The 16,556-nt window shown below is 43.7% G+C and overlaps 1 protein-coding gene across 15 annotated transcripts in view; it reads left to right on the top strand.

Annotated features, from left to right (window-relative positions):
• PTPRM (protein tyrosine phosphatase receptor type M) overlaps positions 1 to 16,556 on the top strand; it is a 2,094,608-nt gene that overhangs the window by 2,038,323 nt on the left and 39,729 nt on the right. For all 15 annotated transcript variants that reach the window (XM_069620757.1, XM_069620755.1, XM_069620756.1 and 12 more), the window contains one exon: positions 2,984 to 3,147. In XM_069620757.1, the coding sequence (XP_069476858.1) occupies positions 2,984 to 3,147 (164 nt within the window). The remainder of the gene's footprint in view (positions 1 to 2,983; positions 3,148 to 16,556) is intronic.

Genomic DNA, 16,556 nt, shown 5'->3' with positions numbered 1-16,556 from the left:
ATACTCTGCCGGTTGCCTTACAGAGAAGGTTAGATCTCATTTAATTTGATAGTCCTTTGTTTAGTTTACACGCAGTAACTTTGAGGGTAAGTGAACACAATCAAGCAAGCAGGCATGTTATGAATATGTGCAAGTGCCTTGTTTTTTTCTGTCTGGGCACATGAGAAGATTTAGAAAATGCACAAATCTGTTCACAGAAATAATTCCCCCTTGCCAAAAAAGATGATCTCCTTTAAAGGGCTATTTATTCAGCTTTTCTCTGTCCAAAATGATACCCTTTATTTTCCTTAACATAGGGAGCCACTTGGGATCTTGATGGTGCACATGGGTTTGGCAGCTCACCAGTACGTCTGCCACACCACACCCCTCCAACCATAAACATCTCCTCCATCAAAGCTAGTCACCACCTCAAGCCATAATAAAGAGTTGTGAGGACTGTACTTGGTCGTAATGGCCCACAGCCTAATTAATCGCTTGGGCCTTTAACAAGGCCAATTGGGTTTTATTGCCCAGTGCGGCCCATGGAACTCGGCATTATGCCTATTGGCACCCCGGATTTATATCTGGGGGTGCTAATAGGCATTTATTTCTTTGAAACAAAGGGTCTTGACGAGTGTGCAACCCATTCTTTCAAAGAAATGCTAACCCAACATGGCTGCCATGGAAAAGGAAGGAAGGCTCCGGTCGGAGTCTTTCTTCCATTTCTGTGGTAGCCCAGTGTACTTGAGGGGCAATAATGCGGCAGTGCTATAACTCGTTCAGGTAACTGGAAGGTGGGAAGCGCTGGGGAGACGAAAGCAGTGATGACTGGGCAGGAAGGGAAAATTGCGGAGTGGGTTTGAGCAGCTGTCTGGTCACTCGATGCGCAAGCTTATACCGTGAGGTTCAGCCTGCGCTCTGAGCAACCTGATTTTGAGTGCTAATATTGAATCCTGAGCTGAATGTCTCAAAAAATAATACAAATAATCTCTCGCCCGAAACAGAAAGCCAGAGGCACTCAGAACCTGGTGCCCTGTGCCCATACTCTGAGTTTCCTACTGGACCCTTACGGTACCCTCAGTTTTGAGATCAATCAGATGTTTTTATCTCCCTTTTCCAAGAAAAATAAAAGCACTTGTATCCTCATGGGATTTCATCCGTGTGATCAGAGTAATGGTGTGATTACACATTGATGCAGGAAGCGCCATTGCAAGTAACTTGCTTGCCATTACTCCACTCGGAGCGCTCTCACCAGCATGGGGACCAAGCAGTGACTGCATCACACTGCCCGCAAAGGACTGCACTAACTTCGCTAAGAAATGCCAATGCCTTTCAGAACAGCTTGACCGTATCTTAAAAAACAGTGCACCCAAAGAAGGCCAGCTACTTAACACAAAGGTTGGAAATTGTCTGGGGAAAAAGAACAACTTTTTTTGCAGTACTGTTCCCTTTCAACTACTGCAAATTTAATTATTATTATTATTTTTGTAAAGAGATGTTGCTCCGGTCAGGCCGCGTTGTAGACCTTCATAACAAGAGAGTGGGAGTACTGATCGTTTGCAAGCCATGAGCTTAGTTGCGAACCATGTACCTTCAAATCTGCCACACGCTTGGAATCGGGGAGAATCCGGATGGTCTTTCCTTGGGGAAAATCGATTGCTCCCTGCGCTTAAATTCCATAAAATCGATTGCTCCCTGCGCTTAAATTCCATAGCTGCTCCATACAGGCCCTCCCAAATCCTCCCTCCGCCTGTTGTTGCCAGTGACTGAGTGATTACATACCGTTGTTGAAATGTGTTTCAGCCAATATGCTCTATGTTGAGGGCATGTGCTCCTTGCTATCCTTATGCGCAGTGCGATCTGTGTCCTCCCAGGGCCCAGTTCTGCACTGTATAAAACAATAACCCGTCTTCTACGCACACTTTGAAGAGGAAACCTCCATGTTGCATGCCAACCCTTCAACATTGTCGAGGAGGCTGCCGGACGCAAGGGTTAAAAAGACAAGTTATGCACAATCTCCCTTAAAGAAAAGTGATGAACGGAAACGTCATCCGCTTCTTACTATACAACCGCTAAAATGTTTCTTCTCAATTAATAATGAATTGCGAACTGACCATAGTGTTGTCATTGACATCTTGACACAAGGGCATCTTCTGGTGAAAATAGCAATGGCTCAACTAGCGAAGATGGCAAAAGGTACCCAATAGTCATATGTTTTAATCTCCACTGAGAGACCCATTGAGCCCCAGAACGAGGCACGGACAGCATCCACTGTCCAATGAGAATCATGGGGGACCTGAAGTTCTAGTACTGCAGCCGGGCAAGAAGTATAATTTGTTGCAAGCCAACATTCTATGAGCCAAGATACACTGGGGTCCATTCTGAGTTGTGTGGTAATGGTTAAAAAATGGTAAAATATGCACTGCTCAACACTATTCCAAAGCCTGTGGCCCCACCTGCTTTTGTGTGGATGCAATTACCTCGGTCTTGCTGACCCTTCCCGCCACATGCTCTAAAATGAAAAGACTTTACTGTAATGCGCCAAACTCGCAATGAGGCTCAGTGTCACCGTCTCACTGCCACATAGCTACTTACAACCGTACTGGAACTCTTTCTTTTCTCGTTTAGCACCAACCAGCCTCAAAAAGCACCACAGTGTCGAGGATGTCACTTCCTGTGACGGCATTACAGGAAGTGACATCATTTCATGGTGCACCCTTTATAATGAGCTCCTCCAAAACAAACCGGAAACCTTGCTAACCCTGTGGCAAGTGACCACGCGTTTGCTGGTATGGACTGCCATTATTAAAATAAAAAGGTTTTTTTTAAAGTTTGGAATTGTGCGGTCAAGTCTCGCATTTTCGTATAGGCACTTCTCTTTGCACATATATGAATACAATTGTGTGTGTTTCCAAAGTAATCTAACAATGCAAATGTACTTGCTGACCACCGAGCAGCTGATGCCACCTTTGCTTTCCTTTTCCGCTTGCCTGGATTCCTGCAGCCGCAGGACGGGTACCGCATGGTGCAGCAGTTCCAGTTCCTGGGTTGGCCAATGTACAGAGATACGCCTGTGTCCAAACGCTCCTTCTTGAAACTCGTCCAGCAGGTGGAGAAGTGGCAGGAGGAGTACAACGGGGGAGAAGGGCGCACGGTGGTGCACTGCTTGTAAGTACCTTCGATCTCTTGCACACACAAAATATAAGTGCATGTCGAATTAAGCTCAGTCCTGAATAATGAGATTACTGTTGATATAATGATCCACATGTTGGACAGGTGAAACAATTTCATAAGGGGAGAGGAGCCATGATGGTGTGGTGTCCTCTATTGCGCGTCTATCTGCCCGAGGAAAGGAGTGCTTGCCGGGCTATGTTCATCAATAGTGAATATTGTTGGTTTTGCTGAGCTGGAAAATCCACTCACTGAGGAAACAGACCTACTCCCTCAACCTTAAACAAGTGACCGTGCATATGGCAAACACAGGGGCCTAGTGACTGGCAAGAGTGGTAGCCTACTTCTTAAACATGAGGGATACAAGCAATGAATTTGCTGTGTGCCTCATGTTAATTATTATTAATGCACCCTTCCGCTTACATGTTTTGAACTCATAGCTCACATATATATAGTTACAATACTTCATAGTGACTGCTTAAGTTTATTAAGTGCACATGAAAATGAAAATAAGCAATGACACATAACCCCAATATATAATTGATGTTTCAAAATGTGGATCTAAAGCTAGGTAAGCAAACTCAATATTGTAGTTTACTGTTCTGATTCCCCCATACCACTAGCCAGAGTGTTGAGCGGCACATGAATATGTCATCCATAACTTCTGCCCCTCCCCCAGCCCAATTCTGCACAGGTGGAAAAAGTTACTCACTAAGACAACCGTACCCCCCGTATCCTAGACAGGTACATCAGATGAATAAAATTGAAGCTGAAGATGGCAAGAAAAAACAAACCAACATTGTAACAATGCGTGTGCATGCATTAGACACGAAGCAAATGTGCATTCAACATGAACACGTACCTTAGTAAATATATGCATTTATACATGAAGAATATTAGCATAGCATCCATAAGACATGAAGAAGACTACCGTAAGCACTGTATAAGCTGAATGCAATATAATTGACATGCAAATATAGCTCACTAACATAGAAGCGCAACAGTAACCAGCCATGTTTTTCAAAATGGAAACCGCAAAATGCTTCCAATTAAACAAAAGGCCTCAGGCTTCACAAAAAATCAAAATGCTGAAATCACAGAAATCCAGATCCATGCAGAGATCAGGCAGTAGCCGGCAGCCAGAGTCCAGGTTACCGTGAAATGAGGGAGGATCATAACGTTGTAGAGAAAGCACCAGATAGCACTTCCCAGGACACAGAGACTTACTCCCAGATTAATTAAATCTTACAAGGGCACAACCGACCATTGAAGGCAGGTCTATGCAAATTATAAGCCAGGAAAGTCAGCGGAGAATAACTCAATAGTGTCCCCAGTGTTAAAAGAAACCACAACACTCACATTAATATTAGCTAAAATCCGAATAAGTGCAGGATAAAATATTTCCAATCATGGTCCCATCACACGTGACCCATAATTGGCAAACACTGTCTATTCATTAGAAACCGACACAGATAGTACACCTGTTGTACTCCCTACACTTACACTCTAACACAAGACATCGTACAAGGCCAAGTACAAAGAAATCACCCTGGCTCATGGCGTAGGAGTAAAAGATGGTATATTTTTTGATTGAATGGAAAGCAGCCCGTGGACCTCTCTCTGCCTACTCCTGTCTGGCTCATGTCTTGATGACCTGTCAACTGTCCACAGTTGGTTAGCAGAACGTCAACCAATCAGAATCCCTGGTGCTGGGGGCTTAACAAATGATGTGCCAACTAATAATGTGATATAGAGATAATATATTTGTATTCTTATCAATTTGAAGGTGGTCTCAGGTGGAGCCATCATATTGCCATAGCCCAATTAGATGTTTCAAACTTATAGAGCCTATATGTAGCCAATTCCTTTAACAAATCCCCAAATTCTTCTTAGGTTTTGTATCATGATAATGTCAGCAATGACAAATATTGAATATATAAACCATTGTTTTTTATGTTCTGGGCAAGAGTGCCAAGAATTCCATGCTTGTATGCTGTCCCTGCTTTAGTTTAATGATAATAACGCTGGATCTTGCCTTGCACTTTCTCTACTTCCGTTATTGAGTCCAGTTTGAACTGAATCCAGAATCGCTTTGTAATTTGTGACTTTCCAGGCCATTTTAACAAGAGCAATGTCATCAGTGGATTAGGGGTGTCACGGTATTCGTTTTATGACGGTACGATAACCTTCTTGCCAAATGACGGTAAATCATGGTTTCGCAGTATAGCAGGTGGAGTTAACTGATCTTAACAAATATTTTCTAAAAGGTCATAAATTGACAGATTTATAATCACAAACAAAACCAGGCACCCAGGGCCAGAATTGGGCTTTTCAACATACTTTCCACTGAAATGCCTTGCTTCCACCAAACACAAACACACGTGTGCAGAGGAGGGGGTGGGGTGGAGGCCTGCTGCAACTGGCAAAGCAAACTGAAAAGCTTTTCTTAAGTGGTCATTTAGGCTTTTTGCTTCCCCACTGGCTACTGCTGAAGATGAACATGTTGCCATCTTGAACACACACACACACACACACGTTACAGCCTTTAGTTTACTTGCAGGCCAAAAGGTGTTCAGTAATCACTGACATGTTACCCTTTGGTATGGCAGCAGGGAATACCCACAGAGATGAGTGAATTTCGCAGTGTGACTTATTATATGTAAATTCAATGATAGAACCAGGGAAATCCCCCATTGCCATATGTTTAGAGAACATTATCCATTATAAATATATAAACCCCAAAGCCGCCACCCCAAAGTAAACCCTTTTCCTTCTTGGCACTGTATCTATTCTTCCTATTGCTAACATATTGATTTTGTGTAAGGCACGTGTGGTTTATGGAATGGCATTTAAAACTGTTCCAACTGAAACTACTTGGCAGACAGCACATCCAACAGTGCAAAACCAAGACTGTGCAGCAATTGCTTACTGCAGCCTTTCCAAATCAGATTGAAAAGCACACTTAACGATGTGAACGGTATAACGGTATAAACAATGTGACGGTTATTATTGTTCAATTAAGTGGTTCACAGTATCTTTAACGGTATACCGTTATACCGTTACATCCCTACAGTGGATGAACTCACTTCTTTTTAGGCTTAATGCTCACGTGTGGATTTCTAGTGTTCTTCCTTTTCTTGTCGTGCAAGGAGGGACGGTCCTCTCTAGCTGCCAGAGAGGCCGGTCCACCAAGGTAAAAAAAAACACTGGGCCTCAATACGAGTTTGGCGGCAGCCATGGAGCTATTAGCTCCATGGCTGCCGCCAAACCGGGCTCCTTTGCCGGGTTTCCAGAATGGGGAATTACCGGGCCATTCCGAGTACGGAGGGCCTGGTAATTCCCCCCTCTGGGAACCCGGGCCTGGACCTTCCCCATTCCCATCTGAGCCCCCATAGGGCTCAATGGGAATGGGAGAGAGAGCCAACAACGGGCCGATTACGACCGGCCCGTTGTTAGCTCCCTCTTCCCCTCGCGGGACCCGGTAATGACGCCTGGTTTTACCAGGTGTCCTTACCGGGTCCCGTGAGGGGACCTCGTAATTTCGCGGGATGGGTTTAATGGGTCCGCCTCCATTAGCAGAGCCTGTTAACCCATTCCGCGAATCTCGTAATGAGGTCCACTGACTGATAAAAAACCCTTATGAGATGTTGGAGTATTGGAGAATCCGGACTGAAGAGAAGCAGCAGAGGTCAAGTGAAACTTGCATGTGAGTCAGTGAACCAGCAGAGGTCAAGTGGAACTTGCAGATGAACCAGTATACAGAGTCTAGAAATAAACTGGAGGAAGAAAAGGCAGAGGTACCTAAGGATTGAATGCTGCAGAGGATATCTAGATGGTAGGTGAGAACAGCAATAGAAAAGAGGAATAGGAACAGAGCAAGTAGCGCTCAAGGCACCAAAAGGAAGGCAGGTTAGAATCAGGGAAGAGCGTATAGCAATGAGCGGTTTAGGAAGATACAAAGTTGCAATTTGAGGAGCCAGCGTTGTTCACCATATTTGTTTGATTGATGGTAAACTCCTCCCTCTGTTGCGAGGAATGCACAGCAGGCGTGGCAACCATTTTGGGGTTGACCAACGTTCCTACAGTATGGGCGGCCATTGAATGGTTGTGTAGCAGTAATGATGGGGCAGAAATGGGTATAGATATATCATTAGATATTTATTAAAGTACTTAAGTAAACTGGGTATATATATAATAAGAGGGGGATATGGAAGGAGTCTCTGAAGGGAGCTGCTTCAGTCTCACCAACCGTCTTCTCAGTGTCCACACTCCACTTCCACATTCTCCTTCCAGAATCCCTGTAGATTCCACATCAGTGTTGCATAAGATGTACCCTGCTACACATCCCCTTTTCTTTCTAAACAAACCTTCACTCTCCATAGTACATTAAGCGTTTCGGTCTTTGGTATCTTCTACCAAACCTTGACACTGGCAGCTGTGTTACATTCGGTGCATGTATGGAGTTCATTGGTAAGGAAAAATCCTGGTTCCCTCTACTGTCACCAACATCACTTTTGTCTGCACTTCCACCAACAACCTTACCATTCGCACCCATAACTCTTCCATTATTCCATACCCTTCCATCACTTGTTCTTATAGCATGCTTAAACACCTCAATAACTTGAATGGGATCAGACCACTTAATGCCTCTCACTCTCAAAGCTTCCGGAAGCTTCACTCTCACAAAACACCCTACTTTAAGTGTTTCATTTTACCTAAATCTTTTCTTGTCATGTCCTTCTTTATTCCTGAATTGTCTCTGCTTAATCATATCTACAGCATTACTAGTTACCACTCCCATATTTATCACTTCACCCATCCATCCAGGACAAGGCTTGGTGATAGCCTTTCTACCCCTGCTCAATTCAAATGGTGATATACCTGTAGAACTGTGCGGCGTAAATCTGTGTGCCATAATGACATTCCTGACTGCTTCTTTCCAGCCCATACCATTGGCCCATGCCCACCTAATGGCATCTTTGAGAATGCTGTTGTATCTTTCAACTATTCCATTGGTTTGTGGGTGATAGACTGCACTGGTCACATGCTTAATCGATCTCTTTTCTAAATAATCTTCCATCTCTCTCGAGACAAATTGAGGGCCATTATCAGATAGGATAACTCCTGGATATCCTTCCCTACCACATACCTCTTCCATGCAATTGATAATGTTTTTAGTTGTGACACTAGGCATAATTTTTACTTCTGCCCATCTTGTTAAAATGTCAATCATAACCGCACAAAACATTTGACTGCCTTCACTCCATATGGGACCCATAATATCAATTCAAACTTTCAACCAAGGTCTGCTCGGCACATCAGTCATAACCATCGGGTACTCACTACTCACACAACCCTTATCAGACTTATTACAAAGGATACAGTTTCTTTTGACTCTCTCGATTTCTGCATCACATCCTGGCCCCCAGTATGTATTTCTTATCCTGGATTTGGTCTTGGAAATGCCTTGGTGGCCTTCATGACCTAGATCAATGATTTTCTTCCTTAGATCTTCAGGTGGAATTAATCCATCTCCTCTGAGCAAATATCCGTCTTGTACACTCAACTCATCCCTGACACTCTACAGTCCTTGCACATCTGCCTCCTTGATCTTATTGAGAGGAACATGTTTCCTGTTTATATTTTCCATCATGAACTGCAACTTTGCGTCTTTACTCATTCCTTCAAACCATTCTTCCTTGGCAACAGCTGTGTCCTGTAACACACATCATTTCCTGTTGATTCTCTTCACCCTTACTTCCATTGTCCTCTTGGTTATTCGTAAGTCTAGATAAACAGTCTGCAGCATAATTCCTCACTCCTGGAATATACTTGACCACTGCATTGAACTCCTGCATTCTATGTACCCATCTCTGTATCCTTGCCGATACTTTGTCCAGTCCTTTGTTCATGAATAGTTAGTTCTACAAGTGGTTTGTGGTCTGTGTTTACTTCAAATTGGGTTCCCCAGACAAAACTCCTGAACTTGTCCACCGCCCACATAATGGCTAGAGCCTCCTTTTCAATAGTCGCATGCGACTTTTCTGCTCCTTTTAACAGCCTCGAGGCAAACACAATTATCTTCTCCTCTCCATTATGCAGTTGCGCCAATACCGCCCCTAGGCCCAAATTACTTCATCCGTTGTGATTACTGTTTGTTGTCCCCTTATAAATTTCTTCAGTGCCGGTGCAGTTGTAAGAGCATTCTGTATGTACTTGAATTCTTTCTCACACTCTTCATTCCACTCATATTTGACATTCATCCTGGTGAGATCCCTCAATGCAGCCGTATGATCAGCAAACTTTCTAACATATTTAGAGTAATACTCAGCCATTCCCAGGAATGTTCTCAGTTCTTCTTTGTTGCCAGGTTTAGCCATATCATTAATTGCAGACATCAAGTCCGGCTTGGGTGTAATTCCCTGCTCTGATATAACATGGCCTAAATATTCAATTTGCTTCCTGTAGATCTTTGATTTCTCTCTGCTCAATGTCATGCCCATCTTATGCAATTTCCTTAATGCCCCATCCAGAATCCTATCATGCTCTACTTGATCTCTGGCAAATATGAGAATGTCATCTTGAAAAAATATAATGCCCTTATCACCATCAAATATGTGATGCATGGTCTTCTGAAACACAGAAGCTGCTGATATAAGGCCAAACGGCATCCTCTTATATTGGTACAAACCCTCCGGGGTTATGAACGCTGTCAAATGTCTTGATTCCCTGTGCAAACAAATCTGATGATATGCTGAAGTGAGGTCAAGAGTTGAAAACACTTTCGCTGGCCCCATCGTTGATAACAACTCATGAATGTTGGGAAGCGGATGTCTCTCTGGGATGATGCACTTGTTCAGTTCTCGGAGGTCGATACATACTCTCACCTTTCCAGAGCTCTCCACAACTAACGGTGATACCCACTCCGAAGCATCAATCTTTTCGATTATACCCTGTTCTTCCAGTTTCTTCAATTCACTTTTGACCTCATCTCTCATTGCTAAAGGCACATTTCTAAATTTCTGTGCAACTGGAGTACAATCCTTTCTGAGCTGTATTTTGTGCGTAATCCCTTTTGCACAGCCTATTTCATCCTTGAACACCTCCTTCTTCACTGCCTCTGTAGACATCTCATTGGATTCAATCACATAAACAGACTCCTCAACACTAGCATCCAATCTAACTTTCAACCATGCCTGATGCGTCCAGATGAGTAGAGGCGTTGCTCCTCTTCTTGATACATAAACTTTCCCTTTTGCAACTCTATCTTTGAAGGCCAGCTTCGCCTCAAACCATCCAACAATGTCTATCTTCACACCTCCATAAGCACTTGGATTAATGTCTGATTCATTAAGCCATCTGGGACCAATTTTCCTCCAGATCTTTTCAGGCAACAAAGTATATTTCGCTCCCGAATCAGTCATCATTCTCACTGGCGTATTATTTATCATTATGATAGTCTTTGGACTCTCCAGTTCCATGTCATTCACTGTGTCGCTGACAGCAAATACACATTCCTCCTCTTCAAATTCTTCTGCACTACCAATCCAGTTCATGCTTGCCTTATCAATTCTACAGCATTTGGCCATGTGGCCCTTGCCACTACAGTTCTTGCATATGATATGCATAGCTGGACACTCAGGACTGTTAGCCCAGTGCATGGGACTGTCACACCTAAAGCACGTCCTGATTCTTCCTCTACCTCTCTGACTCATTTAAGGGCGTGTATTACTCGTGAAACGTCCTCTGTTGTAACTCCCATAACCGCGTGCAAATCCTCTGCTTCTCATTAGACTACTGTATTTGTACGTGCCTGTATTCTAGGTTCCTCTTTCTGTCTCACCACAGCATTCATTGCATTAATAGGGCTTTCAGACTTATTTTCAGGTTTTACAGTAGTGCTATTCACCCTTTCTTCTAGGGTTTTGACACAATTCTCCATATGCTCAACCTCTTTGGCTATGCGTAGTACCGTATCCAAATCAGGATCTTCTTCGGCCCATAGTCTCTCCCTGATTTTAGTACTATTACACTCCAACATGAATTGATCCCTGAGTCTTTCATCCAATTGCAGTCCAAATTTGCAATTCTTTGCTAGTTTCCTCAGGACAGTTATGAATTGCTCCACACTCTCTCCACTTTCTTGCGACCTCTTGCCAAACTTATACCTTTCCAGTATTGTACTCAGTTTCTTTTCATAATGCTTATTCAATTTTGCAATACACTTTTCGTATTCATTCATATCCCCCTCATCATCATCAGGCAAGTTCGGCAAGCCCTCATACTTTTCCTGTCCTGCTGGCCCCAAACAGTGAAGCAATAATGATTTCTTTCCCTCCACACTGTAGTTTGTTCCACAAACTACTGAAGCATAGTGCTCAAACGACTTCAACCATCTCTTCCATGGTAAATTAGGCTCTCCAGCCGAAACATAGCAGGTGGTGGGACAGTGTGCATTGTCATGTTGCCAACTAGGGCCTGGTCACCCGCTCCTCTGTCACCAATGACTGTGATATCACCTAGTAATAACTCTGTATGACTCTTTTATTCACACAATACTTTGTATGTCTGGTGCGTAACTCCTTAAACACCACACTGTTCCCTGACCATTGTTGCAGTAATTTCTCTTTACTGTACTGGTACTGCGACGAGTAGGAGCAGGAGCGGTCCATCCAATCCTCACACGGATTTTTATTATTTTTTTTATTTTTGTTTTTTATAAATATAAATGGTACATTATACGTGCTGTAATAAGCGCTGTTCTCCACATCCGTTTATTTACAATTTCTGCCAATCCGATGGAAACAGTTTTTCACTGTAATCCGAGAAACGTAAATACTATAATTGCAGCCGATCCGTTAGCCTACCTAAAATGGCCGCCTGTACGCAACGTGCATCACAGCGTCGTAGGTCCTTTCCTTGAATGGACTAGCTCGCGATCGGCTCGGGGTCTTCAATGCACCGCTTGAGATGCTTGCGTGTGCCTTAAACCTGAATCGTGAGTCCACTTAATAAATATATACACGACGACTAGAGCGTTGCGAAATAACTTGCCCAGGCTTCTCAATTATGTACAAGGGTAGGGTTCAAGCTCACCTGCGGGCTTCAGTATCTTCCTTCCCCAGGTGACTGGTCTTCGAAACTTCCTCCTCGCCAAATGTAGCAGTAATGATGGGGCAGAAATGGGTATAGATATATCATTAGATATTTATTAAAGTACTTAAGTAAACTGGGTATATATATATATATATATATATATATATATAATAAGAGGGGGATATGGAAGGAGTCTCTGTAGGGAGCTGCTTCAGTCTCTCCAACCGTCTTCTCAGTGTCCACACTCCACCTCCACATTCTCCTTCCAGAATCCCTGTAGATTCCACATCAGTGTAGCATAAGATGACCCATGCTACAGGTTGCCAATATGTTGCAGAACATTAGGAAGGTGTTTGACATGTGTCTGAGGACGGAGGAAGGACCACAGGGGGTGCCTGGACTTAACAGTATAGCTTGGTCCCACCGGGTTTCCAGGGGTGCAGGTGATGGAAACATTGCACCAGAACGTGGACGTGCACCTGTCTCGCAGGTTCCCAGGTGCAATCTGCAAGACGATAGCCTTTCAAGTATATGAGGTATTGTAAGACCCCCATATTCAGGTTCCTGGTTAATGTAAATGGGTTGTGGTTTGGCTACTTGGCATCTACCCGGAGAGACCTTATAGGACTTCAACAGAGATGAGTGAAACACAGGATGTATTCTGTTCCAAGAAGGGGGAAGCCGTAAACGAAACACCACAGGATTGATTTGCTTTGATATCTTAAAAGGTCCCAAAATATTTGGGTGCAAACTTCCCAGTCCTTAGACGGGTTGGCAGATATTTAGCAGCCAACCAAACGGTTGGCAGATATTTAGCAGCCAACCAAACCTTGTAATCTATCTTGAAGTCGGGATCCGGGTGTCTGTGTTTGTCTGCCTGTAGTTTAGCCTGTTTACGGGTATTGCTGGGATGAGTTTCTGTCTGGTCTTGTATCATGTGTACATTTTGCAGCATTTATTACACTGCAGGCATGTTAGAACTGGCTGAAGGCACTGAAGGTAGCCATGTGGGATATCATCTGTAATTGCAGTAAAAAGGTGTAGTGCCAATGGACGAATGATAGGTGTTAATATAAGAGAATTCAGCAGTTGGAAGTAATGGAACCCAGTCATCTTGATTTCCAGTGACAAAACTGCGAAGATATTGTTCCAATGTCTGGTTTGTTCTCTCTGTGAGACCATTGGATTGGGGGTGATAACCAGAAGAGAGACATCTTGATATGCCCAAATGGGAACACAAGGTAGACCAAATCCTAGTGGTGTACTGACTGCCACGGTCTGATATAATATTAGTGGACAGTCTGTGTAGTTTGAAAAGCGTGGAGAAAAAAAGCAAAGCCATAGCAGCGGCAGTTGGTAAGGACGGACAAGGAGCGAAATGTGCCATCTTAGTATAAACATCCACGGTGACCATGATTACAGTACAGCCCTTCGATGGCGGAAGATCTACAAAAAAATCTGTTGCAATCGTGTGCCATGGTTGAGGAGGCAAGAAAGGTTGGAGCAGTTTTCCGCTGGGTTTGCATCTGGGTGTTTTGGCCTGTGCACAAACCTCACAACTCTGACAGAAGTCTCTGACACATTGACGCATTTGAGGCCACCCAAAATTTCATTTAAGTAGATGAAGGATTGATCTTTCTCCCCAATGACCTGCAATCTTTGAGTCATGTGTGAGAGACAATGCTTCTTTCTGAAGCTCTGTTGGAGGTAGAAGTAGTCCATTACTTTTAAACGAGTAGGCAGAGCCTGTGTCTGATAGGATGTCTGGATAAGATTAGAGGATCGATGTTGCTCTTGGAGGCCTGTTTGATTTCGTCCAACAAGGTTACCACTTGACATATAACAGTTGTTTGAGGAAACATGCGTTCTGTTTTTTGCTCCCAGTCCAAGGTGTGGTCAAAGAACGTGAGAGAGCATCAGCAACTACATTTTTTGAACCTGGTATGAAGGTTAGCCTGAACCGAAATTGCAAAAAGATATAGCCCCATCTAGCCTGACGGCTATTGCAGCATTCAAAGGACTGCAACATGAGCAGATAGCGGTGGTCGGTTTGAAGCTCTGTTTCTTGTTCTGGTCCTTGGAGATAGTGTCCCCACTGGGTACACTCTAGCTTCATGGCTACCAGTTCTTTCTCCAAAACCGAATAATGCACCTCGGAAGGCAGTAATGTTTTAGAATAAAAAGCGATTGGGTGTTCTTCACAATCGTCGCCAGGTTGTTTGAGGACCGTACCAACTGCATTGTCTGAAGCATCAGTCTCGACAATAAAGGTTTTATGTTCGTCGGGCATGTTCAGTATTGGCGCGGAGGTTAAGGATGACTTCAAGGTCTGAAAGGCTTTCTCTGTAGTAGCGTCCCATAAGTACTTTACTCCATTTTTGAGCAGAGAGGTTAAAGGCAGTACAAGATATGAAAAATTGAGGATGAACTTCCTATAGAAATTGGCTATGACCAAGAACTGCTGGAGTTCCCTTACAGAAGAAGGTCTCCTCCACTGTATGATGGCTTTGACTTTTCGTGGTTCCATAGAAATTCCATTCTTTGGACAGAATAAAACCAAGGTATGGTACAGAAGGAGCATCAAAGGTGCACTTTTCTAGTTTGACTTGTAAATGATTATCTTGTAAGCGGCAAAGGACTTGTTGGACATGGTCAGAATGCTCAGCCATATGAGTGGAAAAGACCAGAATATCATCCATGTACACTATGAGTATATGAAAGAGTAGATCTGCAAATATATGATCCACAAATGTTTGGAATATTGAAGGTGCATTTGCTAGGTCAAAGGGAATGACTCTGTACTCATAATGTCTGAAAGGTGTTTGGAAGGCTGTTTTCCATTCATTGCCTTTCTGGATCCGTATGAGATGGTAGGCTCCACGAAGATCAAGTTTAGTAAAGACTGTGGCTTTTTGAAGGGCATCCAGTATGTCCGGAATGAGAGGTAGCGGATAAGGGTCTTTCGCCGTAACAGCATTCAGGCCTCTGTAGTCTAGACATGGCCATAGTTCGGTGGTCTCTTTTTTTCGTATGGAGAAAAGTGAGGTGCCAGCCGACGAGACTTATTCTCTTATAAGGCCATTAGCTAAATGTTCCTGAAAGTACGCTTTCAATGTGGTTTTCTCAGAGGGTGTCAACCGAAGCATCTGATTGAATGGTACTGTTGTGTTAGGCATCAGTTGAATGGCAGAGTCCTCTGGTCAATGAGGGGGTAGAGATTTGTGTGTTTTCTTATACAAAGACCTCGGCAAAGCCCAGTGCTTCTGTGGTAAGGTCGTGGTTAAGGATAAGGCTGGAGAAGCCAAAGGGAGTGAGGCTGTAAGTAACACTGTTTGTGGTCAAGGCACCAAAAGGAAGGCAGGTTCGAAGAGCATATAGCAACGAGCAGTTTACGTAGATACAACGTTGCAAAGCTAGGAGCCAGCGTTGTTCACCGTATTTGATGGATGGTAAGCTCCTCCCTCCGTTGCATGGAATGCACGACAGGCATGGAAGCCATCTTGGGGTTGACCGGCGTGGTTCCCACAAGGCAGGCAGCCATTGAATGGTTGGCAATATGTTGCTGAACATTAGGAAGGCGTTTGACATGTGTCCGAGGGCGGATGAAGGACCACATGCTGCGCCTGGATGTAAAACTTCTAAGAGTTGGTTTTGCAATGTATGCAGTAATGTAGTTATCCTGGTCTCAACAGATTGCTAATGGTAACACTGAGGCTTACATCCGTGAGGAAGGGGGAGGATGAGATGCAAGATTAATAGAACAAGGTTCATATTAAAGAAAACAGTGCATCAGCTACTGGAAGAGAGTCTTAATGGAGATGGCAACTATTACTGCTCTGCAACACTTCCATATTAACCTGGGTCAAAAAACATAAGTCAACAGAATGGGAACAATGAAACTGAATCCTGGTAAAAGTGGACGCACGCAATGAGCCGACACGTGTGATCATTTGTGGAGACTTCCATTGGATAAATTGGAGGGGAAACCTTCTTCACGAGAAGTGTGGATTCTGTGGTGTATGTTATGTGCACATATTACAATCAGAAGAGCAAGGTCTGATTGGCTCTCCAGAAGGCAGGGGAGTGTTAATCTTCTGAAAGTCAGGGGATGTTTTTTTTAGAGTTGGAAGGCTGACATGTGATTCAAGGGTGGCTGTTAGCTGTGAAGCATAGGTTTCTGGAGGACAGATCAGGGGCAACGTGCTCGCTTTGGAAGTAAGATGACACAGAGCAACACAGGTTCGATCAACGATTCCGCGTATAGAAAGCTCTAGGTATTAAGGGCGTTATAAATAAACTATCATATCATA

This window comes from Ambystoma mexicanum, chromosome 5q, assembly GCF_040938575.1.
Source record: "Ambystoma mexicanum isolate Mex_15411 chromosome 5q, UKY_AmexF1_1, whole genome shotgun sequence".
NCBI classification, from domain to species: Eukaryota; Metazoa; Chordata; class Amphibia; order Caudata; family Ambystomatidae; genus Ambystoma; species Ambystoma mexicanum.
The sequence above is the reverse complement of the archived record's forward strand: the minus strand, read 5'-3'. Positions and strand labels throughout refer to the sequence as shown.